The 26,177-nt window shown below is 47.8% G+C and overlaps 1 protein-coding gene across 1 annotated transcript in view; it reads right to left on the bottom strand.

Moving 5' to 3' along the window:
* Positions 1 to 2,379: 2,379 nt before the first annotated feature.
* Positions 2,380 to 26,177, bottom strand: part of LOC121568465 (ventricular zone-expressed PH domain-containing protein-like) — a 103,018-nt gene continuing 79,220 nt past the window's right edge. Inside the window, exons 4-6 of the mRNA XM_045216734.1 lie at positions 16,895 to 17,037; positions 16,008 to 16,010; positions 2,380 to 2,610 (exon numbers count right to left, since the gene is read on the bottom strand). Of these exons, the coding sequence (XP_045072669.1) occupies positions 2,380 to 2,610; positions 16,008 to 16,010; positions 16,895 to 17,037 (377 nt within the window). The remainder of the gene's footprint in view (positions 2,611 to 16,007; positions 16,011 to 16,894; positions 17,038 to 26,177) is intronic.

Here is a 26,177-nt window from a genome sequence, read left to right as displayed (position 1 = left end):
CCACGCACCAAGGATACGGTGTGCGTCGACAGCCCTGCCCGGCCTGTTCCTGCTCCACGCACCAAGCCCACGGTGTGCGTCGCCAGCCCAGCCCGGCCTGTTCCTGCTCCACGCACAGAACCTACGGTGTGCGTCGCCAGCCCAGCCCGGCCTGTTCCTGCTCCACGCACAGAACCTACGGTGTGCGTCGCCAGCCCAGCCCGGCCTGTTCCTGCTCCACGCACAGAGGATACGGTGTGCGTCGACAGCCCTGCCCGGCCTGTTCCTGCTCCACGCACCAGGCCCGCGGTGTGCGTCGCCAGCCCAGCCCGGTCTGTTCCTGCTCCACGCACAGAACCTACGGTGTGCGTCGCCAGCCCAGTCCGGCCTGTTCCTGCTCCACGCACAGAACCTACGGTGTGCGTCGCCAGCCCAGCCCGGCCTGTTCCTGCTCCACGCACAGACCCTATGGTGTGCGTCGCCAGTACGGACCGGCCTGTTCCTGCTCCACGCACCAAGGATACGGTGTGCGTCGACAGCCCTGCCCGGCCTGTTCCTGCTCCACGCACCAAGGATACGGTGTGCGTCGACAGCCCTGCCCGGCCTGTTCCTGCTCCACGCACCAAGGATACGGTGTGCGTCGACAGCCCTGCCCGGCCTGTTCCTGCTCCACGCACCAGGCCTAAGGTGCGCCTCAGACGGCCAGAGTCTGCCGTCTGCCCAACGGGCGCCTGAACTGCCCGTCTGCCCAACGGCACCTGGACTGCCCGTCTGCCCAACGGCGCCTGAACTGCCCGTCTGCCCAACGGGCGCTTGAACTGCCCGTCTGCCCAACGGCGCTAAAGCCGCCCGTCTGTACTGAACCTGCAAAGCCGCCCCGTCTGCCATGAGCCTTCAGAGCCGTCCCGCCAGACCGGAGCCGCTAGAGCCTTCCGCCAGACAGGAGCCGCTAGAGCCTTCCGCCAGACAGGATCAGCCAGAGCCTTCCGCCAGACAGGATCAGCCAGAGCCTTCCGCCAGACAGGATCAGCCAGAGCCTTCCGCCAGACAGGATCAGCCAGAGCCTTCCGCCAGACAGGATCAGCCAGAGCCTTCCGCCAGACAGGATCAGCCAGATCCGTCAGCCAGCCATGAGCAGCCAGATCCGTCAGCCAGCCATGAGCAGCCAGATCCGTCAGCCAGCCATGAGCCGTCCAGCCAGGATCCGCCAGAGCCGTCCAGCCAGGATCCGCCAGAGCCGTCCAGCAAGGATCCGCCAGAGCCGGGTCCAGCCAGGATCCGCCAGAGCCAGCCAGCCAGGATCCGCCATTCAGTCCGGTGCTGCCCCTTAGCCCGGTGCTGCTCCTTAGTCCGGTGCTGCCCCTTAGCCCGGTGCTGCCCCTTAGCCCGGTGCTGCCCCTTAGTCCGGTGCTGCCCCTGAGTCCGGTGATGCCTCTTGGTCCAGTGCTGCCCCCCTTAATCCTGTGGGGTTTAGTTGGGGGGTGGTCATGTGGAGGAGGTTACACAAGCGGGTAGTGACTATGGTGGGGTGGGGACCACGACCAGTGCCTGAGCCGCCACCATAGACAGACGCCCACCCAGACCCTCCCCTAGACTGTTTGCTGGTGCGCCCGGAGTTCGCACCTTTAGGGGGGGGTACTGTGACACTCTGGCTCTATGGACTTTGATTTTGAGCCAGGGTTGTTCATTTCACTTGGGTGTATTTCTATGTTGGTTAGTCTAGGTTGTTTTTTCTATGTTTGGTCAATGACTCCCAATCGGAGGTAACGAGTGTCAGCTGTCGGCTCGTTATCTCTGATTGGGAGCCATATTTATACTGTGTGTTTTCACCTTGGGGTTGTGGGTTTTTGTTCCATGTTTCTGTCAGTGTTACAGAGGACTTCACTATCGTCGTTTGTTGTTTTTTCGTGGTTGCTTTATTAAATAAAGTCATCATGTTCACTCCACGCGCTGCGTATTGGTCCGCTTCTTCAGACGATCGTGACACCGTTCTGCCACCTCTGCTCTCTCGACCCTCCCACCCCTACGGGAGGGCAGCTCCCGCTCAGCCCAATCTAATCTCTTCTCTGCCCTGGCATCCCAATGGTGGAACCAGCTTCCCCCTGAAGCTAGGACAGCAGAGTCCCTGCCCATCTTCCGAAAGCACCTGAAACCCTACCTCTTCAAAGAGCATCTTTAAATAATCCCCCTCCTCACCTCCACCCCCCGTCCAAAAAGCTTGGACTTTGCTGATAACTACTTTATTGAAAAAAGGTGTACTTACTATGCCTGTGATATGTGATTGTCCCACCTAGCTATCTTAAGATGCATGCACTAACTGTAAGTCTCTCTGGATAAGAGCTAAATGACTTAAATGTCAAATGGAAATGAATGTGAGAGAAGAAAGAGTATAAGAAAGTGTTAACGTTGACGTCTCCTCACCTCACTGGTCAAGCCCACAGCTCTGTGTATTTTGACCACGTGTCCCAGCAGGACTGGGTACTGCTGACCCACAACCCTCAGCGCTGGCAGGAAGGGGGCCAGGGAGGCGGGGCTAACCTGTGACACGTCCACCAGTGCGCCCAGTAGGGTCTCGTTCAGAGAGGCATCGCCTAGGTAACCAACCAGGGAGGGCACCAGGGGGCTCAGCACCTGGAGGGGGGAGAGAGGAGGGAGATAAAGGGGGAGGTGGGGGAGAGAGGGGGAGAAAGGGGGAGAAAGGAGAGGTGGAGGATAAAACCAGAGACCAGCATTGGGTTGAAAGATGGAAAAGAGGCTAAAAGGCAGCATGAGAGTATTTAGTATTTTATTAGGATCCCCATTAGCTACAGCCAAAGCTGCAGCTACTCTTCCTGGGATCCACAGAAAACATAACATAATACAGAACATTAACAGACAGGTACAGAACTACCTACATTTTAAATGAGAATTCACACTTTCATATTCTTATGTGTTAGCAATCCATGCAACATGTACTCATAATAACAGAGTATTACTAGCTACAGTAGTTTATACTCTAATACTAGCTAGTTTACTCTATTACTAGTTAGTTTACTCTATTACTAGTTAGTTTATTCTATTACTAGCTAGTTTACTCTATTACTAGTTAGTTTACTCTATTACTAGCTAGTTTACTCTATTACTAGTTAGTTTACTCTAATACTATCTAGTTTACTCTATTACTAGTTAGTTTACTCTATAAAGTATGCTCCACTACCGTGGTCTTCCATGCAATATGAGTTAAAGATATGGGCAGTACACAAACTGATCATAACCCAAATGCTATAATGTTTGTGTGTGTTGCTCAAAACTCATTTCTGGGATTGGTTATTAGTGCATTCAATGTGTAGCCTGTGTAGTGTACTGGTTTAAATGCATATTGTTGATTGAGTTTTCCCCACAAATATTTTCAAGTTAAAATTGCCACTGGACACACGCATGCATGCACACACCAGTCAGTCAGTTGAAGTGTTAGAGTTATTTGTATTTGTATTTATTAGGGATCCCCATTCTTCCTGGGGTCCAAACATATTTAAACACTTACATTACATTTAAAACAAAATATAAAACAGTACATCATATAACATTATTACACCACTACCTATCTACAATACAAAATGTTCAACACCACAATACAACAACATCACAAAGTGTGCGTATGCATGTGTCTATACCTTTGTGTGTGTCTCTTCACAGTCTCAGTTGTTCCATAAGGTGTATTTTTACCTGTTTATTAAAACTGATTCTACTGCTTACTTCAGTTACCTGATGTGGAATAGAGTTCCATGTAGTTATGGCTCTATGTAGTACTGTGCGCCTCCCATAGTCTGTTCTGGACTTGGGGACTTTGAAAAGACCTCTGGTGGCATGTCTTGTGGGGTATGCATGGGTGTCCGAGCTGTGTGCCAGTATTCCAAACAGACAGCTCGGTACATTCAGCTTGTCAACACCTCTTAAAATAACAAGCAGGGATGAAGTCAATCTCTCTTCCACTGAGCCAGGAGAGACTGACATGCATGTCATTAATGTTAGCGCTCCGTGTACTTTTAAGGGCCAGCCGTGCTGCCCTGTTCTGAGCCAACTGCAATTTTCCCAAGTCCCTCTTTGTGGCACCTGACCACACTACTGAACAGTAGTCTAGGTGCGACAAAACTAGGGCCTGTAGGACCTGCCTTGTTGATAGTGTTGTTAAGAAGGCAGAGCAGCGCTTTATTATGGACATACTTCTCCCCATCTTAGCTACTGTTGTATCAATATGCTTTGATCATGATAGTTTACAATCCAGGGTTACTCCAAGCAGTTTAGTCACCTCAACTTGCTCAACTTCCACATTATTCATTACGAGATGTAGTTGAGGTTTAGGGTTTAGTGAATGATTTGACCCAAATACAATGCTTTTAGTTTTGGAAATATTTAGGACTAACTTATTCCTTGCCACCCATTCCAAAACTAACTGCAACTATTTGTTAAGTGTTGCAGTTATTTCAGTTGCTGTAGTAGCTGACGTGTATAGTGTTGAGTCATCCGCATACATAGACACACTGGCTTTACTCAAAGCCAGTGGCATGTCATTAGTAAAGATTGAAAAAAGTAAGGGGCCTAGACAGCTGCCCCGGGGAATTCCTGATTCTACCTGGATTATGTTTGAGAGGCTTCCATTAAAGAACACTCTCTGTGTTCTGTTAGACAGGTACAGTGGGGAGAACAAGTATTTGATACACTGACAATTTTGCAGGTTTTCCTACTTACAAAGGTCTGTAATTTTTATCATATGTACACTTCAACTGTGAGAGACGGAATCTAAAACAAAAATCCAGAAAATCACATTGTATGATTTTTAAGTAATGAATTTGCATTTTATTGCATGACATAAGTATTTGATCACCTACCAACCAGTAAGAACTCCGGCTCTCACAGACCTGTTAGTTTTTCTTTAAGAAGCCCTCCTGTTCTCCACTCATTACCTGTATTAACTGCACCTGTTTGAACTCGTTACCTGTATAAAAGACACCTGTCCACACACTCAATCAAACAGACTCCAACCTCTCCACAATGGCCAAGACCAGAGAGCTGTGTAAGGACATCAGGGATAAAATTGTAGACCTGCACAAGGCTGGGATGGGCTACAGGACAATAGGCAAGCAGCTTGGTGAGAAGGCAACAACTGTTGACGCAATTATTAGAAAATGGAAGAAGTTCAAGATGACGGTCAATCACCCTCGGTATGGGGCTCCATGCAAGATCTCACCTCGTGGGGCATCAATGATCATGAGGATGGTGAGGGATCAGCCCAGAACTACACGGCAGGACCTGGTCAATGACCTGAAGAGAGCTGGGACCACAGTCTCAAAGAAAACCATTAGTAACACACTACACCGTCATGAATTAAAATCATGCAGCGCACGCGAGGTCCCCCTGCACAAGCCAGCGCATGTCCAGGCCCGTCTGAAGTTTGCCAATGACCATCTGGATGATCCAGAGGAGGAATGGGAGAAGGTCATGTGGTCTGATGAGACAAAAATTGAGCTTTTTGGTCTAAACTCCACTCGCCGTGTTTGGAGGAAGAAGAAGGATGAGTACAACCCCAAGAACATCATCCCAACCGTGAAGCATGGAGGTGGAAACATAATTCTTTGGGGATGCTTTTCTGCAAAGGGGACAGGACGACTGCACCGTATTGAGGGGAGGATGGATGGGGCCATGTATCGCGAGATCTTGGCCAACAACCTCCTTCCCTCAGTAAGAGCATTGAAGATGGGTCGTGGCTGGGTCTTCCAGCATGACAACAACCCGAAACACACAGCCAGGGCTACTAAGGAGTGGCTCCGTAAGAAGCATCTCAAGGTCCTGGAGTGGCCTAGCCAGTCTCCAGACCTGAACCCAATAGAAAATCTTTGGAGGGAGCTGAAAGTCCGTATTGCCCAGCGACAGCCCCGAAACCTGAAGGATCTGGAGAAGGTCTGTATGGAGGAGTGGGCCAAAATCCCTGCTGCAGTGTGTGCAAACCTGGTCAAGACCTACAGGAAACGTATGATCTCTGTAATTGCAAACAAAGGTTTCTGTACCAAATATTAAGTTCTGCTTTTCTGATGTATCAAATACTTATGTCATGCAATGAAATGCAAATTAATTACTTAAAAATCATACAATGTGATTTTCTGGATTTTTGTTTTAGATTCCGTCTCTCACAGTTGAAGTGTACCTATGATAAAAATTACAGACCTCTACATGCTTTGTAAGTAAGAAAACCGGCAAAATCAGCAGTGTATCAAATACTTGTTCTCCCCACTGTAACTCTTTATCCACATTATAGCAGGGGGTGTAAAGCCATACCACATACATTTTTCCAGCAGCAGACTATGAAGTCTAACAACACAGCCCCCACAATCTTTTTATCATCAATTTCTCTCAGCCAATCATCAGTCATTTGTGTAAGTGCTGTGCTTGTTGAATGTCCTTCTCTATAAGCATGCTGAAAGTTTGTTGTCAATTTGTTTACAGTAAAATATCATTGTATCTGGTCAAACACAATAGTTTACTAAGGGTTGGTAACAGGCTAATTGGTCGGCTAAGGGTTGGTAACAGGCTAATTGGTCGGCTAAGGGTTGGTAACAGGCTAATTGGTCGGCTATTTGAGCCAGTAAAGGGGGATTTACTATTCTTAGGTAGCGGAATGAATTTTGCCTCCCTCCAAGCCTGGGGGCACACACATTCTAGTAGGCTTAAATTGAAAATATGGCAAATAGGAGTGACAATATCGTCCGCTATTATCCTCAGTAATTTTCCATCCAAGTTGTCAGACCCCGGTGGCTTGTCATTGTTAATAGACAACAATAATTTTTTCACCTCTTCCACACTCACTTTACGGAATTAAAAATTACAATGCTTTCTCTTTCATAATTTGGTCAGATATACTTGGATGTGTAGTGTCAGCAATTGTTGCTGGCATGTCATGACTAAGTTTGCTAATCTTGCCAATGAAAAAATTATTAAAGTAGTTGTCAATATCAGTTGGTTTTGTGATGAATGAGACATCGGATTCAATGAATGATGGAGCGGAGTTTGCATTTTTTCCCAAAATGTCATTTAAGATGCTCCAAAGCTTTTTACTATCATTCTTTGTCATTTATTCTTGTTTCATAGTGTTGTTTCTTCTTTTTATTCAGTTTAGTCACATGATTTCTCAATTTGCAATACGTTTCTCAGTTGTACAGCCAGACTTATTTGCGATTCCTTTTGCCTCATCCCTCTCAACCATACAATTTTTCAATTCCTCATCAATCCACAGGGATTTAACAGTTTTTAACCGTTTTTACGACGCCCCTGATGTAATGTACATTTGCTGAAGCATTTTGACAACTCTGCGTCACAATGGTAGGGATTAGCTGAGCTGGGCTTGGGTCATTGCTAAGTCATTGTCTCAACGCAGCCTTATAATGCTGTGAAAGGATCCAGGAACCCAAATTATTTGGGTGGATCCCATCCTCCTTATAAAACTTGTTTTGTTTCCAAAAGGTATCAAAATTGTCAACAAAAGTTACACCCATTGAGCTGCGATAATCACATAGCCAGTTGTGAAGAGCAAGAATCCTGCTAAAGTGTTCAATGCCACGATTCAGAGAGGGCACAGGGCCAGATATGATGGGTTTTTTGTTGTCTAGCAGAGAGTCAATCAGCTCTTTAAAATCCAGTTTCAACTGTTCAGAGCTGCCCTTCATAATGTCATTAAAACCCACACGGACTACGATAGAATTGATTTCCATGTCCTGACGTAGTACATTCAGGAGCAGCTTAGTAATGTCATTTACTTGAGCTCCGGGATAGGACATTGTTTTTTCACCAGGAGCGGTCACATTTCTTACCATGGAGCTGCCCAAAATCACGGCCGGCGAGAAGGACGAGGAAATCCGCCCACTCCCACGCTTCACAGGATGCAGGCCTCCGACAGATAGAGAAGCCCTGCTCGATCCAGAGCAGGGACGGAAGGTTGCCAACGTTGACTTTGAAATCGTAGTAGTAGGCACTGCGGCCGCAGACACAGGCAACCCCAGCGATGAAGGTGCAGCAAGATCAGGCTCCAGGACGGCAAAACTATTCGTTGTTTGTGTCCGCTCTGGGCCTCTTGGTTGGAGTGTAGACTGCTTTGTGGGAGGTCGCTGTCTTCAACTTCCATGGCTCGTGACATGCGACCATCGTTGATTGCCTTTCTCCTCATGCTGTGCTCCTTCGACGGCGCTATCAGATGGGGGAGCTCCTGGCAACATTGGCCAGTCGGATAACGACAAACGACAAGGCGGAGATGCATCCAACAAGCGCGAACGCCGTCCAGCCACCGGCGTAGAAAATGTAAACATTCCACTCTGCGTTTTATGGTAATATTTTATGTATCATTAAGGAAAATGTTGGAAAATGTCAAAGGTAAAATATAGTGTCAAAGGTATAATCCAGATGCATGTCTAAATAAGGAATATAGCCAATACAGTGTGTAAACATGCTTTAATGAATGTATGTATATTATTTTTAAAAGTGTCTGAGCCACCCCACCAATATAATGAGATAAGGGAAAGAGGCATAAGCGCCCATGGCCTTTTGGAGTAAACAACATGTGTTATTGGACTTTGAAAGATAATAGTGGCGTGGCAGTTAAAAATGTTAATCAGTTATCTTAAGGGGAGTAGCTGTATAAGCTATGTATACATGACTGTGCATTTGTGTGTGTATAAAAGAGATCTCTGAGACAAAGAGAGACAGCCGTTCCATGGAGTGGCTCGGCTTTGTTACGCAAATAATAAAGTCTAATTTTTGGATTCACAAGCTCCAGTCTCTTGAGAGATATTTTTGAGATGACTACTTTTGAGTCAAATATTTCTACGACAGTTTTCCCCAGTTTCTTACGTAGGCTGGCGACCTGCGTAATCAAGGCCACCTCAAGCCTCCGCAAGTAAACAATTGCTGCATTGGAACTCAGAGTGATCAGAGTTTGTCCCGAAACAAAGCGTAATAGATACAGCTCCTACAGCGCTGAAACCGTTCATTTAGTTCTCCAGACAAAGAGGGCTCCATTGCAAAACGAATCTGGTACCAACTTCGTTAGCTTGATGGCTAGCAGCTTAGCGTCTCTGTCAAGCAGGCTTCAACCTGTCTCTTAAGGCAAGAAATAGCGGTCCTAGCTGTTAAAAGCTAACCGAGTCGTGGAATCCACGCAAAAACACGTTCTGTATTAGTATTTATGAATAGCGTTTTTGTTTTAATTAAAAATAAAAAAACAAGTGTTTTCCAGCATACAATGTTGAGCTGCACACTCTGATTTGCTTTTTGATTTAGGGGGATTACATTACTGGACCCTCACAATGCAGCTTCACTGTGTGGTATAACAGTTGTGACCCTTCCACCACCTCTGTCGCCCTGGCTGACCCCTGTCTGACCTGGTCGGTGAGAAACGTGATGTCTTGTGGTCAGGGGGTCAGACGAGTGATCTCTGGCGAGATGAACAGCCTTGCTGTGAGACTCACTGGCTAAACTCAATCCCCTTAACTTCCAACCTGTCCTGTCCTGCCCTGTCCTGGCCAGACCACCGCCACCAAAACGCCCCCCTCCTATATGGCTGCCGCAATACCAATTATTCACCCCCATTGGCATTTTTCCTATTTTGTTGCCTTACAACCTGGAATTTAAAATGATTTTTGGGGGGATTTAATCATTTGATTTACACAACATGCCTACCACTTTGAAGATGCAAAATATTTTTTGGGGTGAAACAAACAAGAAATAAGACACTTGAGCGTGCATAACTATTCACCCCTCCAAAGTCAATACTTTGTAGAGACACCTTTTACAGCAATTACAGCTGCAAGTCTCTTGGGTTATGTCCCTATAAGCTTGGCACATCTAGCCACTGGGATTGTTGCCCATTCTTCAAGGCAAAACTGCCCCAGCTTTAGCAGTATGCTTAGGGTCATTATCCTGCTGTAAGGTGAACCGCCGTCCCAGTCTCAAATCTCCATCATTCCTTCAATTCTGACCAGTTTCTCAGTCCCTGCTGATGAAAAACATCCACACAGAGACGGAGCAGGGCCGGGTGGCCTACATCATCACTCTGTTGACGGGTCGGGCCCTTACGCAAGGTGTTCGACACCTCTCGGGTGATGTCGGGGCACGAGGCCGGGAGGCGGCTCACGGCCTGTCGGCAGGGTGACCATACGGTGGCGGACTACTCAGTGGAGTTTCGGACCCGGGCTCGAGAGGCAGGATGGGAGGAGGCCACCTTGGTCATCCTTTACGCGCAGGGGCTATCGGAGGGGATGAAGGACAAACTCTCCTTCAGGGAGCTGCCTGAGCGACTGGACGGCCTCGTCGAACTCTCAGTGAGGGTAGACAATCGGAGTCGTGAGAGGGCGCATGAGAGAGGGATGACGCAAGGCAAGCCTCCGCGTCCACCTATCAACCCGGAGGCTTTCCGCCGATTCAGGGAGGACACACCTCAGGAGGAGGCTATGCAGCTGGGGTGGCGTGCTTGTCCAGGATGGAGAGGCAGAGGCGCCAGGGACGTTGCCTGTACTGCGGCCAGGCAGGTCACCACTGCGACTCATGCCCTGAGATGCCGGGAACCGAAACCCCAACTGCAGAGACTCCCGGACTTTTCAACCCGTCAGGGTTCAGTGGGCCCGCGCTGCGTGTCTGGCGCATGCACTGGTGGATTCTGGGGCCGCGGGAAACCTGATGGATGCGGGGCTGGCCCAAGGGTGGAGCGTTCCGTCACTCTCCCTCTCCGAGCCAGTTCCGGTCATGGGCCTGGACGGCCGGCCGTTGGGGTCGGGCTATATCGCCCGGCGCACTGTCCCCGTGCGTTTCCGAGTGGCGGGGGGGCTATGGGAGGATATCCAGTTTTTCATTGTGGACTCTCCGGAGTGTCTCCTCGTTGTCGTGCACCCCTGGCTGGTCGCCCACAAACCCCGGATAGACTGGGTCCACAGGGCGGCTCATCCTGGAGGGAGGCTCCGCCCCCGTCCTGTTCCAGTCTCTAACGACCACTCATCAGCCCAAACCACCGTCCCAGACCACCTACCAGTCCTCACCTCTTCTCCAGGTCCCGCACGCCGAACCGCCTACTGCCCTAGCGGCGGTTGCCACCGGGAGGACGGCGGCTACAGACTCCGTCACCTGCCCAGACCTGGCAGGCATTTTCCGGGAGTATTGGGATCTGGGGGAGGTGTTTAGTAAGAGGCGTGCCAAGGGCCTACCTCCTCACAGGCCAGGCCGGGAACCATGCCCACACGAGGGCGATTGTTTATCTTGTCCTGGCAGGTACATCGACGAGGCACTCGTCGAGGGTCACATCCGTCCCTCTACCTCACCCGCGGGCGCGGTCTTCTTCTTCGTGGGGAAAAAGTACGGTGGGCAGCGGCCGTGCATTGATTACCAGGCGCACAACGACATCACGGTTAAGAACCACTACCCACTCCCCCTGATGACGATGGCATTCGAGTCGTTGCAGGGAGCCCGGGTCTTCACCAAGCTGGATTTACGCAATACCTACAACCTGGTGAGGATTCGGGAGGGGGACAAGTGGAAGACGGCTTTTAACACACCCAGTGAGCATTACGAGTAGAAAGTCATGCCGTTCGGTCTAGCCAATGCGTCTGCGGTGTTCCAGATGTTGGTCAATGACGTGCTCCGGGACCTCCTCGACTACAGCGTCTTCGTGTATTTGAATAACATCCTAATATTCTCAAAGGACATGAGTGAACACCAGCAGCACGTTCGGCAGGTCCTCCAACGCCTTCTCCGTCACCAGCTCTACGTCAAGGTGGAGAAGTGCATGTTCCACACAGAGACAGTCTCCTTCCTGGCGTTTATCGTCACCCAGGGGGACCTTCGGATGGACCCGGCCAAGGTCAGCGCGGTACTGGATTGGCCCCAGCCCTCATCCCTCAAGCAACTACAGCGGTTTTTAGGGTTCGCTCCCTAGCCGCTCCCCTGACAGTCTTCACCCAGACGAGCGTGCGCTCCTTCGTTTGGACCCCGGAAGCGGCGAACGCATTTGATGCGCTTAAGCAGTGCATTACATCGGCCCCGGTCCTAGGGCATCCTGGTCCGTCCCTGCCGTTCATTGTGGAGGTGGATGCTTCAGACGTTGCGGTGGGAGAAATCCTGTCCCAGCGGTTCCTCACCGACGGTAAGACTCACCCCTGCGCATTTTTCTCCCGTCGGCTGTCCCCGGCGGAGCGGAATTGCGATATGGGGAATGGTGAGTTGCTAGCGGTCAAACTCGCCCTGGGGGAGTGGAGGCATTGACTAGATGTGGCCGCCCATCCATTCATCATATGAACGGACCATAAGAACTTAGCCTACATTCAGGGGGCCAAGAGGCTCAACTTGCGCCAGGCCAGGTGGGCGTTGTTCTTCACCACGTTCTGGTTCACCGTCTCATACCGTCCGGGGTCGAAGAACACCAAGCCTGACGCGCTCTCCTGGCAGTGGACCTGGTGGAGAGGGACGACTCCATTGTCCCCAACGCCCTGATTGCTGCACCAGTTTTGTGGGGAATCGATAGGCTGGTCAGAGCAGCGCTACGGCGGGAGCCCGATCCGGGCGAAGGTCCAATCGGGGAGGATGTACGTACCCAAGGCTGTGCGCTCGCGAATGCTTCAGTGGGCGCACGCATCCGACCTCACCAGCCATCCGGGGGGCGCCAGGACGTTGGAGTTCCTGCGTAGGAGGTTCTGGTGGCAATCTGCTGAGGGGGATATGCGCGCCTTCGTGGCTGCTTGCCCGGTGTGCGTGTGCACAAATAGCTCACGTCAGCCAGCGGCAGGGCTGCACCGACCCCTGCCTTTCCCCAAGCGTCCCTGGTCCCACATCTCTCTGTATTTCATTTCTGCCCTACCCCCCTCTGATGGATATACAGTCATCCTGGTCGTTGTGGACCGGTTCTTGAAGGCTGCCCACTTCATTCCCCTTCCCAAACTCCCGTCTGCCTGGGAGAGGGCTAAGTTGGTGGTGCAGCACGATTTTTGCGGGTCCATGGCCTTCCCCAAGATGTGGTGTCAGATCTGGACCCTCAGTTCCCCTCCACGTTCTGGAAGGCGTTCTCCACCGGCCTCGGCGCCTCCGTCAGCTTGTCTTCCGGCATCCATCCCCATTCGAATGGGCAGACGGAGCGCGTCAACTAGGATCTGGAGGTGGTGCTGAGGTGCTACAACTCCAGCAATCCAGCTACGTGGAGTCAGCGAATGGCGTGGGCCGAGTACACCCACAACACCCTTCTCTGCTCGTCCACCGGCCTGTCCCCCTTCCAGTGCCAATACGGGTACCAACCCTCCTATTCCCGAGCAAGAGGAGGAGGTGGCAGTCCCGCCGGTCCAGGCCCACATCAGTCGCTGTCGCCGCACCTTGAGGCAGGTACGGGCGATGCTTAAGCGGGCCTCGGTCAGGTCCCAACATCAGGCCAACCGCAGGCGTCGCCTGGCCCCGGTTTTTCGCCCGGAACAGAGGGTGTGGCTTCCCCACCGCGTGGAGTCCCGGAAGCTGTTCCCCCGGTTCATCGGGCCATTCAGAGTGGTCTGGCGAGTCAACCCAGTGGCCTACCGCCAGCAACTTCCCCCCACCATGCGGGTGCATCCCACAGTCCATGTTTCCCTCCTCAAGCCCGTCGCCACCTGTCCCCTGGCTCCCCCTCCTCGTCCTGTTCCCCCGCTGTGCCTCGTCGGAGGACTGCCGACGTGTGGGGAGGGGTCTCCAATTTCTGGTGGACTGGGAGGGTTATAGGCCGGAGAAGCGGTCCTGGGTGCCCAGGAGGGACATTCTGGACCCAGGGCTGATAACAACATTCCGTCGCCTCCACCCTGTTACAGGATGGGGTTGCAGTTCCGGAGTGACCCACTAGGTGTCATCCTCCGACAACCTTAGGCACCTCCTTACTCACAGTCTGGACTAATCATTATCCTATTGGTGTCACCTGTGTCTACCTGTTCACCTGTGTATTTATGCCCTCACTTCCCTGTGTTCCCTTTGCTCAGTTTTCTCTGTTCGTTTCTCTATGTCCAGCAGTACTACTCAGTGTCTGATCGGAGACCTATGTACAGGTACTTGAGAAGTGTTCTCCCTGTTTTGTTATTTGTTTCAGTAGATAGTATTTTGTATTTTGGCTGTCAGCCGGTTTTTGGAGACTTATTTGCTCCGCCTTTCTTTTATTGTGAAAAGTCTGTTATTTTGTATTCTGGCTTCGGGACCACCAGTAAAGATCCTTGTTTCACCATCTCTGCCTACTGCCTACTGTATATCCTGCACCGCACCTGGGTCACACCTCACACCAACCCTTACATCTCAGACCATGAGAAACAAGATTCTCTGGTCTGATGAAACCAAGACTGAACTCTTTGGCCTGAATGCCAAGTGTCACGTCTGAAGGAAACCTTGTGGTGGCAGCATCATGCTGTGGGGATGTTTTTCAGCGGCAGGGACTGGGAGACTAGTCAGGATTGAGGGAAAGATGAACGAAGCAAAGTACAGAGAGATCCTTCATGAAAACCTGCTCCAGAACGCTCAGGACCTCAGACTGGGGCGAAGGTTCACCTTCCAACATGACAGCGACTCTAAGCACACAGCCAAGCCAACGCAGGAGTGGCTTCGGGACAAGTCTCTGAGTGGCTAGTCCAATACTTCTGCCTGAATCCAACATTACCTTCCGCTGGCTCACTGCATTCGTGATGCACATTGGGATGTTCCAGCGTACTCTTGTGCTGTTTGGGTTGAGCTGGCACATTGCTTTTTCCAGAAAATGTCCACCATCCTGGCTGTCTGCCCTGGAGTTGCTGTATCTGTTGACTTGGTGACATTATGGTGTATTTTTTTATTTCACCTTTATTTAACCAGGTAAGCCAGTTGAGAACAGGTTCTCATTTACAACTGCGACCTGGCCAAGATAAAGCAAAGCAGTGCGATAAAAACAACAACACAGAGTTACATATGGGGTAAAAAAACATAAAGTCAAAATGTATGGGGAGAATGCAACCACACATGTGTATGGGGAGAATGCAACCACACATGACAAGCGCATAAGGCAGGTGTTCAGTACAATGAACCAACACAACCTGACAGTCATTGACAAGAAATGCCATCAACTTAGTGGGCCTCTCCAATGTCAATTCCATCCTTAATCTCCCAGAACTGTCCTAGATAGGCCCACTCCACCAACAGTTGTCCCCTCTGGCAGTTACTACAGACAGAGACACCATGGAACTGGACTGCCACATTTCAGTAGGCCATTCAACAGCCAAAATGACATCTGAATTGCCATCATCTTTACGTATGTTGCTACCACCCATGACTGGCCAGCCCATGTGACACCTGAACTGGATTTGCATGTAAAGAATGAACTCTCGTGTTGGGGTGACTCATGCAGTGGTCTGGGATACTGTGCAGTAATCCCAACATCCCTTTAAGGTAATATGCCATTTATGGCCAACAAGAGGTCCCTTAGGATGGTCAAACACATACAAAGATGCTGTATGTTGTGGTGTACGGTGGCTGGGGATTGGCTGGGAGATAGTGGTCTTTGTGGACCATGCTTGACCAGCTCCACCTCCCCTGCAACACCTTTTACTGTCCATCAAAGCTCAGAGATCATCTTCAAGTGTATATGTGTGTGGAGCTGTGCTACGTCCCTCATAACGCTTCTTAGTCAAAGTCTATGACCTACACTCGAAATAACCTCTAGTTAACCTGAGGTCACCCTCATCGGTTCTGTCACTCTCCAGTAAAATGTTTTTACACAACCATACATTTCATATATGGGAGACATTAGGGATGTGAAAAAATACATCCCTAATTGTGTTTTGTTTAAATGTGGGGGCCTTGCCACTAGCCTATCAGGGCAAAGTGTCTTGTTGTTGTTGTTGTTGTTGTTGTTTTTCTCTCATTCTTTTGTTTTTTGTGTGCTCCCTTTCACATTTTCTATCTGTAACTTTTTCTTTCTCTCTCTTTTTTTCTCTCACTCTCTCTCTCTCTTTCTCAAACTCTCTCTTTTGCTCTCTTTCTCCTTCTCTCACTAGCTCTCTCTCTCTTTTTTGCTAACTCTCTTTCTCTCTCTCTCTCTCTCTCTCTCTCACTCTTTCCTCCTGAATGGAGATACGCTGAATGACTCATTAGGGGTTTCCCTGATTAATTAATCTGATCATCAGTTGGGACTCTTGCGTCATGAGTATGAGAGAGACAGGAAGTGTGAAAATATTGAACAATACTGATGACGGATGCATTCTCTACACACTCATAATGAGAGAGTATAGTGTGTGTGTGTGTGTGTGTGTGTGTGTGTGTGTGTGTGTGTGTGTACTGCACATCCCCCTACTCCCCTCAGTAGGGGTTTATGATGACTCAGCTTGTTCTCTCTTTATATGTGTGAGAACATCCCTCTAGCATACTTTCCCCTCTCCCATTACTCTCCCCTTAGTCTCCCCTTACTCTCCCCTTAGTCTCCCATTACTCTCCCCTTAGTCTCCCCTTAGTCTCCCATTAGTCTCCCATTACTCTCCCCTAAGTCTCCCCTTCGTATCCCATTACTCTCCCCTTAGTCTCCCATTACTCTCCCCTTAGTCTCCCCTTAGTCTCCCATTACTCTCCCATTACTCTCCCCTTAGTCTCCCATTACTCTCCCCTTAGTCTCCCCTTAGTCTCCCATTACTCTCCCCTTAGTCTCCCATTACTCTCCCCTAAGTCTCCCCTTTGTCTCCCATTACTCTCCCCTATGTCTCCCTTAGTCTCCCATTACTCTCCCATTACTCTCCCCTTAGTCTCCCATTACTCTCCCATTACACTCCAATTACTCTTCCCTTAGTATCCCATTACTCTCCCATTACTCTCCGATTACTCTCCCATTACTCTTCCCTTAGTATCCCATTATTGCCAGGGGTTTGTTACTGGCAAGTCACTCAGACACAGGCTGTTTCTCTGCGACCATCTGGATCAGCCTCAGCAGGTGTTGTTGCTCCGGTGACTCGAGCTGTGACATCATGGCCGTCAGGTTGCCTAGGTGACGATGGATGGCATGGGGCAGTTTGGGGTAGAATGACGGATGGTTACCTAGAGGGGGCAACACAGCAAGAGAGAGGGTCCAGGTAAATGGTATTTGTGACAACGGATTAAGGTCTCACCATTTACATTTTAGTCATTTAGCAGACGCTCTTATCCCCCGTGGGAATCGAACCCACAACCCTGGCGTTGCAAACGCCATGCTCTATCAACTGAGCTACATCCCTGCCGGCCATTCCCTCCCCTACCCTGGACGACGCTGGGCCAATTGTGCGCCGCCCATGAGTCTCCCGGTCGCGGCCGGCTGCGACAGAGCCTGGATTCGAACCAGGCTCTCTAGTGGCACAGTTAGCACTGCGATGCAGTGCCTTAGACCACTGCGCCACTCACGAGACATTTGTTGTCAATATTCTTTCACTGACGTTGTAGAATGTAAAATGTTGCTGTTTAAATGAAAAAATAGACGTGTACCAGAACCCTTCAATGTTGCCCAAGAGAAATTGACCTTCATATCTAAACCATCTTTAAATATCTCATGCATCTGAACAATGGCTTTTGTCTTCAAGTGCTAGCTTCATCCCTTATGACATTACATTGACACGAACAATGCCTTTTATGTTTAATTTGTAGCATTTTCATAAAGTCTATTGGGATTGACTGATGTCCCCACAGTAAAAGGATGGAGTTAATAGAATGAGTGAGTTAAACCTGGATGTGATTTATTCTACGGGACAAAAATATGTGACATTCCTACAGCATGACTGTGTCCTCCTAATCAAAGCAAAGGCCTATGCTGTTGTTGATGTTGTTTGTGTTCTTTTCATTTGTTTTCTGGTTTAATCAGTGTAATTATTACATTTTAAATGTCAAACCACATCATCTGCAGGACATATGGCCTTAGTGAGACAGAGAGAGAGAGAGAGAGAGAGAGAGAGATAGAGAGAGAGAGAGATAGATTGAGAGAGAGAGAGAGAGAAAGAGAGAGAGAGAGAGAGAGAGAGAGAGAGAGAGAGAGAGAGAGAGAGAGAGAGAGAGAGAGAGAGAGAGAGAGAGAAACAGTACATCTCAGTATGACAAAAATAATGGTGTTTCAAAAAAGGTCCAGTTGCCAGGACCACAAATACAAATTCATTCTAGACACCGTTGCCCTAGAGCACACAAAAAACTATACATACCTCGGCCTAAACATCAGCGCCACAGGTAACTTCCACAAAGCTGTGAACAATCTGAGAGAGAAGGCAAGAAGGGCCTTCAATGCCATCAAAAGGAACATAAAATTTGACATACCAATTAGGATCTGGCTAAAAATACTTGAATCAGTTATAGAACCCATTGCCCTTTATGGTTGTGCGGTCTGTGGTCCGCTCACCAACCAAGAATTCACAAAATGGAACAAACACCAACTTGAGACTCTGCATGCAGAATTCTGCAAAAATATCCTCCGTGTACAACGTAAAACTCCAAATAATACATGCAGAGCAGAATTAGGCCAATACCCGCTAATTATCCAAATCCAGAAAAGCAGTTAAATTCTACAACCACCTAAAAGAAAGCGATTTTATACCATAACAAAGCCATCACCTACAGAGAGATTAACCTGGAGAAGAGTCCCCTAAGCAAGCTGGTCCTGGGGCTCTGTTCACAAACACAAACAGACCCCACAGAGCCCCAGGACAGCAACAAAATTAGACCCAGCCAAATCATTAGAAAACAAAAAGATAATTACTTGACACATTGGAAAGAATTAACAAAAAAACGGAGCAAACTAGAATGCTATGTGGCCCTAAACAGAGAGTACACAGTGGCAGAATACCTGACCACCGTGACTGACCCAAAATTAAGGAAAGCTTTGACTATGTACAGACTCAGTGAGCATAGCCTTGCTATTGAGAAAGGCAGCCGTAGGCAGACCTGGCTCTCAACAGAAGACAGGCTATGTGCACACTGCCCACAAAATGAGGTGGAAACTGAGATGCACTTCCTAACCTCCTGCCAAATGTATGACCATAGAGACACATATTTCCCTCAGATTACACAGACCCACAAATAATTCGAAAACAAATCCAATTTTGATAAACTCCTATATCTACTGGGTGAAATACCACAGTGTGCCATCACAGCAGCAAAATGTGTGATCTGATGCCATAAGAAAAGGGCAACCAGTGAAGAACAAACACAATTTAAATACAACCCGTATTTATGTTTATTTATTTTCCCTTTTGCACTTTAACTATTTGCACATCATTACAACACTGAATATAGACATTATATGACATTTTAATTGTCTCTATTCCTTTGGAACTTTTGTGAGTGTAATGTTTACTGTTCATTTCTTATTGTTTATTTCAATTTTGTTTATTACCTATTTCACTTGCTTTGGCTATGTTAACATATGTTTCCCATGCCAATAAAGCCCTTAAATTGAATTGAGAGAGAGAAAGAAAGAGAGAGAGAAAGAGAAAGAGAGAGAGAGATGCTCCTGAATTTTACAGCATGTTTTTACAAAAAATAAATATAGATTTAGAGTTAGATAAACTTGGATTTTTTGGCAGGGACATATACAGGATGCTACCCTCCACAACATAACCTTCATTCCAAACCAAAACTACAAACCGACAACCTGATTTTGGACAGAATTACCTGGAATTACCTGGTAGGCTTCTACTACCAAGGATAACTATTCCCAAGCTATACAGCAAATGCTCTGGCAAACAAACAGAAACCTGAAAACACCATCCAACCTGGAACTGAGTGAGTAATGTTTAGTCTGAAGCAATTTTTTACTTTAAAAAACCAAGAAGAAAAATACATTACAATTATATATTTTACTTTAAGGACTGAATGCTAAGGCTACCAAGCTTTCTAGTACAAAGAGATACAACTTCAATTAGCACTGACGTGTGAAGTGAGAGGTGTCAAAGCCCTTGAGCCCAACAATGGCAGGAGAGTCGCACAGTCTACCCCAACCAAATGGAGAGGCCTTAGAAGCACCCCCCGCTGTTCAGAGGTCATTAAAATACAGTACCCTCTGAATGTAAAGAATGATAAGACACGAAAAGTGTACAAAATGAAGCTCCTTATGGGAAATCAGGAAACACTTTTAGCTGACTTTTATAAAAATGGGAACATAAGCAACCTTATCTTCCACACAGACCATCCCCTGGCATGGCACAGTTCTATATTAACACACTACCCCTCTGTTAAGAGGGGGGGTGTTAGCGATGGTTGGAAAATCAGGATACTAGACAACGAGGACTCTGAGTCAGCTAATATAAATCTCTATAAATCTGGAACAGTATTGGTACAGGGCAACCCCAAACAGTTCCAGCTGGACTTTCACCTAATCAAAGAAATAGCTCAGCAGGAGAAGCTCTCCCTTGAGAAAGATACCCCCACCCCGAGCGGGTCAGACCAGACCTCTTCATTAAATAACCCCACAGAGCAACCCCAAGTGGAAAGTCAACTTCCCAGCACAGAGTACTACTCCCTCATTGAAATGAAGGATACATTCACCCAGCTGGAGGTAAGGCAGGTGGAGCTGGAACGGCAGGTGAACACACTCCAGTCAGCACAGACCCAGACAACAGTCCAGCACAACAACACCCCCTTAACCAGACCTGGAGGCTGGAGGTGGAGAGAGACATGTCTGCACTCTGGACTGTGGTGAGACAACTTCAACAGGAGAAAGAGCAGGAGCAGGAGAAGAACAGAGCACTAGAGGAGAGGATCAGAGTGCTGGAGGAGAAGGTGAGAACGATGACGGGTGACATTGAACAACCCATTAGAGAACAGCCCACCTCAGATCCTGGCCAGAGTCTCGATACCGCAGCAGAAGAGTACACCCTAGACCCTGACCATAGCCTCGACATCACACCCAGACAAACAAATGAAGAACCCCAAGCCCTGGGGATCCCAACCCCTCTGAGCACCCCCCCTGTTAGCCACCCTGAAAGCCCTCATGACAACCCCCCCACACCCATTGAGGACATACACAAGCCACAAATTGTACTTCTTATGGACTCAAATGGGAAATACATACAAGAAAATAAACTTTTTCCCAAATGCAGAGTGTCTAAACTCTGGTGTCCAAACACCCAGCGCGCCCTAGACCTTCTGTCTGAGGACCAACTAGGATCACCCAGCCACATAATAATACACACAGGCACAAACAACCTGAGAACACAGCAGGAAAGTGTGGCCACAGCACTCAAGGGAGTGATAGAAAAAGCTTCTTCTACTTCCCCAATGCACAAGTGGTTATCTCAACCCTGCTACCACGAAAATACTTCCACCCTGCTACCATACAGCAGGTAAACGCAAGTATTTCCCGTGACTGTGCATCAAAACCAAATGTCTACCTGGCCCACCACTCCACCCTGGACGTGAACAGCCTTTACGACCAGGTACACCTATACAAGGCAGCAGTGCCCACCTTCGCCCGGGCCCTAAAGGATATCGCCCTCAACCGCAGACCCAACACCTCACACAGGAGCAACAGATCAACAGACACCCCGCCCAGACCAGCGAGACACTCAACAGACACCCCCCCCATGCCCCCCACTCCAGCAAAGAGGGCCTCAACATGAAAGTCACACATACGCCCAGGCCGTAAGCAGGCAAACAGGCCCAACCCCCACTCTTACACTAGCCCAAGTCGATGGCATGTACCAGATGCTCAGCAGGCTCTGCTCACAATTACTGGCCTGAGGCCAAACCACACAACCAACAACATTAGACACTTTATGGAACACAAAGCCTTCACTATTTCATCCTGGAATATCCAAGGCCTGAGGTCATCTGCCTTTGGCCTAGAAAGCAGGAACCTGGACTTCACAAAAGAAATCGGAAATACAGACATTGTCATCCTACAAGAAACATGGTATAGAGGAGACGGACCCACTGGTTGCCCTCTAGGTTACAGAGAGCTGGTAGTCCCATCCACCAAACTACCAGGTGTGAAACAGGGAAGGGACTCAGGGGGTATGCTAATTTGGTATAGAGCAGACCTAACTCAATCTATTAAATTAATCAAAACAGGAACATTTTACATTTGCCTAGAAATTCAAAAGGAAACTATCTCAACAGAGAAGAATGTCCTCCTGTGTGCTACCTATATCCCCCCACTAGAATCCCCATACTTTAATGAAGACAGCTTCTCCATCCTGGAGGGGGAAATCAATCATTTCCAGACCCAGGGACATGTACTAGTCTGTGGCGACCTAAATGCCAGAACTGGTCAAGAACCTGACACCCTCAGCACACAGGGGGACAAACACCTACCTGGAGGTGACAGCATTCCCTCCCCCATATGCCCCCCTAGGCACAACTACGACAACATAACCAACAAAGACGGGTCACAACTCCTGCAGCTCTGTCGCACACTGGGTATGTACATAGTCAATGGTAGGTTTCTAGGGGACTCCTATGGTAGGTACACCTATAGTTCATCCTAAACAGTATATTTGGCCTCTCAGCTTCCCTATCAAATCTAAAAATCTCTAACAGAAAACCGAAGAAAATAAAAAACAGTGACAAATGGTTTGATGAAGAATGCAAAAACCTAAGAAAGAAATTGAGAAACCTATCCAACCAAAAACGTAGAGACCCAGAAAACCTGAGCCTACGCCTTCACTATGGTGAATCACTAAAACAATACAGAAATACACTACAGAAAAAGAAGGAACAGCATGTCAGAAATCAGCTCAATGTAATTGAAGAATCCATAGACTCTAACCACTTCTGGGAATATTGGAAAACACTAAACAAACAACAACACGAAGAGCTATCTATCCAAAATGGAGATGTATGGGTAAACCACTTCTCCAATCTTTTTGGCCTTATAACAAAGAACAAACAGCACAAAAAATTACACGATCAAATGCAAATCTTAGAATCAACTATTAAAGACTACCAGAACCCACGTGATTCTCCAATTACATTGAATGAACTACAGGACAAAATACAAACCCTCCAACCCAAAAAGGCCTGTGGTGTTGATGGTATCCTCAATGAAATGATAAAATATACAGACCACAAATTCCAATTGGAACTCTTTAACATCATCCTTAGCTCTGGCATCTTCCCCAATATTTGGAACCAAGGACTGATCACCCCAATCCATAAAAGTGGAGACAAATTTGACCCCAATAACTACCGTGGGATATGCGTCAACAGCAACCTTGGGAAAATCCTCTGCATTATCATTAACAGCAGACTAGTTCCTTTCCTCAGTGAAAACAATGTACTAAGCAAATGTCAAATAGGCTTTTTACCAAATTACCGTACGACAGACCAGGTATTCACCCTGCACACCCTAATTGACAAACAAACAAACCAAAACAAAGGCAAAGTCTTCTCATGCTTTGTTGATTTCAAAAAAGCTTTTGACTCAATTTGGCATGAGGGTCTGCTATACAAATTGATGGAAAGTGGGGTTGGGGGAAAAACATACAACATTATAAAATCCATGTACACAAAAAACAAGTGTGAGGTTAAAATTGGCAAAAAACACACACATTTCTTTCCACAGGGCCGTGGGGTGAGACTGGGATGCAGTTTAAGCCCCACCCTCTTCAACATATATAGATGAACGAATTGGCGAGGGCACTAGAACAGTCTGCAGCACCCGGCCTCACCCTACTAGAATCTGAAGTCAAATGTCTACTGTTTGCTGATGATCTGGTGCTTCTGTCACCAACCAAGGAGGGCCTACAGCAGCACCTAGATCTTCTGCACAGATTCTGTCAGACCTGGGCCCTGACAGTAAATCTCAGTAAGACAAAAATAATGGTGTTCCAAAAAAGGTCCAGTTGCCAGGACCACAAATGCAAATTCAATCCAAACACCGTTGCCCTAGAGCACACAAAAAACGATACATACCTCAGCCTAAACATCAGCGCCACAGGTAACTTCCACAAAGCTGTGAACGATCTGAGAGACAAGGCAAGAAGGGCCTTCTATGCCATCAAAAGGAACATAAAATTTCACATACCAATTAGGATCTGGCTAAAAATACTTGAATCAGTTATAGAACCCATTGCATGCCAATAAAGCACTTACATTGAAATTTAATTTTTAATTTAATAGAGAGAGAGAGAAAGAGAGGAGAGAGAGAGAGAGAGAGAGAGAGAGAGAGAGAGAGAGAGGGGGGGCGAGAGAGAAAGAGAGAGCGAGAGTGAGAGAGAGGGTGAGAGAGAAAGAAAGAGAGAGAGAGAGAGAGAGAGAGAGAGTGAGAGAGTGAGAGAGAGAGAGAGCGAGAGAGAGAGAGAGAGAGAGAGAGAGAGGGTGAGAGAGAGAGAGTGAGAGAGAGAAAGAGAGAGAGAGAAAGAAAGAGAGAAAGAAAGAGAGAGAGAGAGAGAGAGAGAGAGAGAGAGATAGAGAGAGAGAGAGAGAGAGAGAGAGAGAAGGAGGGTAGAGAACAATAGAGAGAGATGACAACTTCGTCCTATCATCTGTTATTATTTACAGTGGGGAAAAACAGTATTTAGTCAGCCACCAATTGTGCAAGTTCTCCCACTTAAAAAGATGAGAGAGGCCCGTAATTTTCATCATAAGGTACACGTCAACTATGACAGACATAATGAGAGAAAAAAAATCCAGAAAATCACATTGTAGGATTTTTTATGAATTTATTTGCAAATTATGGTGGAAAATAAGTATTTGGTCAATAACAAAAGTTTCTCAATACTTTGTTATATACCCTTTGTTGCCAATGACACAGGTCAAACGTTTTCTGTAAGTCTTCACAAGGTTTTCACACACTGTTGCTGGTATTTTGGCCCATTCCTCCATGCAGATCTCCTCTAGAGCAGTGATGTTTTGGGGCTGTCTCTGGGCAACACAGACTTTCAACTCCCTCCAAAGATTTTCTATGGGGTTGAGATCTGGAGACTGGCTAGGCCACTCCAGGACCTTGAAATGCTTCTTACGAAGCCACTCCTTCGTTCCCGGGCGGTGTGTTTGGGATCATTGTCATGCTGAAAGACCCAGCCACGTTTCATCTTCAATGCCCTTGCTGATGGAAGGAGGTTTTCACTCAAAATCTCACGATACATGGCCCCATTCATTCTTTCCTTTACACGGATCAGTCGTCCTGGTCCCTTTGCAGAAAAACAGCCCCAAAGCATGATGTTTCCACCCCCATGCTTCACAGTAGGTATGGTGTTCTTTGGATGCAACTCAGCATTCTTTGTCCTCCTAACACAACGAGTTGAGTTTTTACCAAAAAGTTCTATTTTGGTTTCATCTGACCATATGACATTCTCCCAATCCTCTTCTGGATCATCCAAATGCACTCTAGCAAACTTCAGACGGGCCTGGACTTGTACTGGCTTAAGCAGGGGGACACGTCTGGCACTGCAGGATTTGAGTCCCTGGCGGCGTAGTGTGTTACTGATGGTAGGCTTTGTTACTTTGGTCCCAGCTCTCTGCAGGTCATTCACTAGGTCCCCCCGTGTGGTTCTGGTATTTTTGCTCACCGTTCTTGTGATCATTTTGACCCCACGGGGTGAGATCTTGCGTGGAGCCCCAGATCGAGGGAGATTATCAGTGGTCTTGTATGTCTTCCATTTCCTAATAATTGCTCCCACTGTTGATTTCTTCAAACCAAGCTGCTTACCTATTGCAGATTCAGTCTTCCCCAGCCTGGTGCAGGTCTACAATTTTGTTTCTGGTGTCCTTTGACAGCTCTTTGGTCTTGGCCATAGTGGAGTTTGGAGTGTGACTGTTTGAGGTTGTGGACAGGTGTCTTTTATACTGATAACAAGTTCAAACAGGTGCCATTAATACAGGTAACGAGTGGAGGACAGAGGAGCCTCTTAAAGAAGAAGTTACAGGTCTGTGAGAGCCAGAAATATTGCTTGTTTGTAGGTGAGTTACCCATGGCAACTCATCATCCAATAGATAATGGTCCTCTGTAGCTCAGCTGGTAGAGCACGGCGCTTGTAACGCCAAGGTAGTGGGTTCGATCCCCCAAGGTAGTGGGTTCGATCCCCGGGACCACCCATACACAAAAAAAATGTGTGCACGCATGACTGTAAGTCGCTTTGGATAAAAGCGTCTGCTAAATGGCATATTATTATTATTATTATTATTATTATATATACACTACCTCTCATGGCAACTCATCATCCAATAGATAACATTTACACTGCATCCCATGGCAACTCATGATCCAATAGATAACATTTACA

The sequence above is a fragment of the Coregonus clupeaformis genome, chromosome 6 (assembly GCF_020615455.1).
Source record: "Coregonus clupeaformis isolate EN_2021a chromosome 6, ASM2061545v1, whole genome shotgun sequence".
In the NCBI taxonomy this organism is placed as follows: domain Eukaryota; kingdom Metazoa; phylum Chordata; class Actinopteri; order Salmoniformes; family Salmonidae; genus Coregonus; species Coregonus clupeaformis.
Note: the sequence above shows the minus strand (reverse complement) of the source record. Positions and strands in the feature narration are given on the sequence as shown.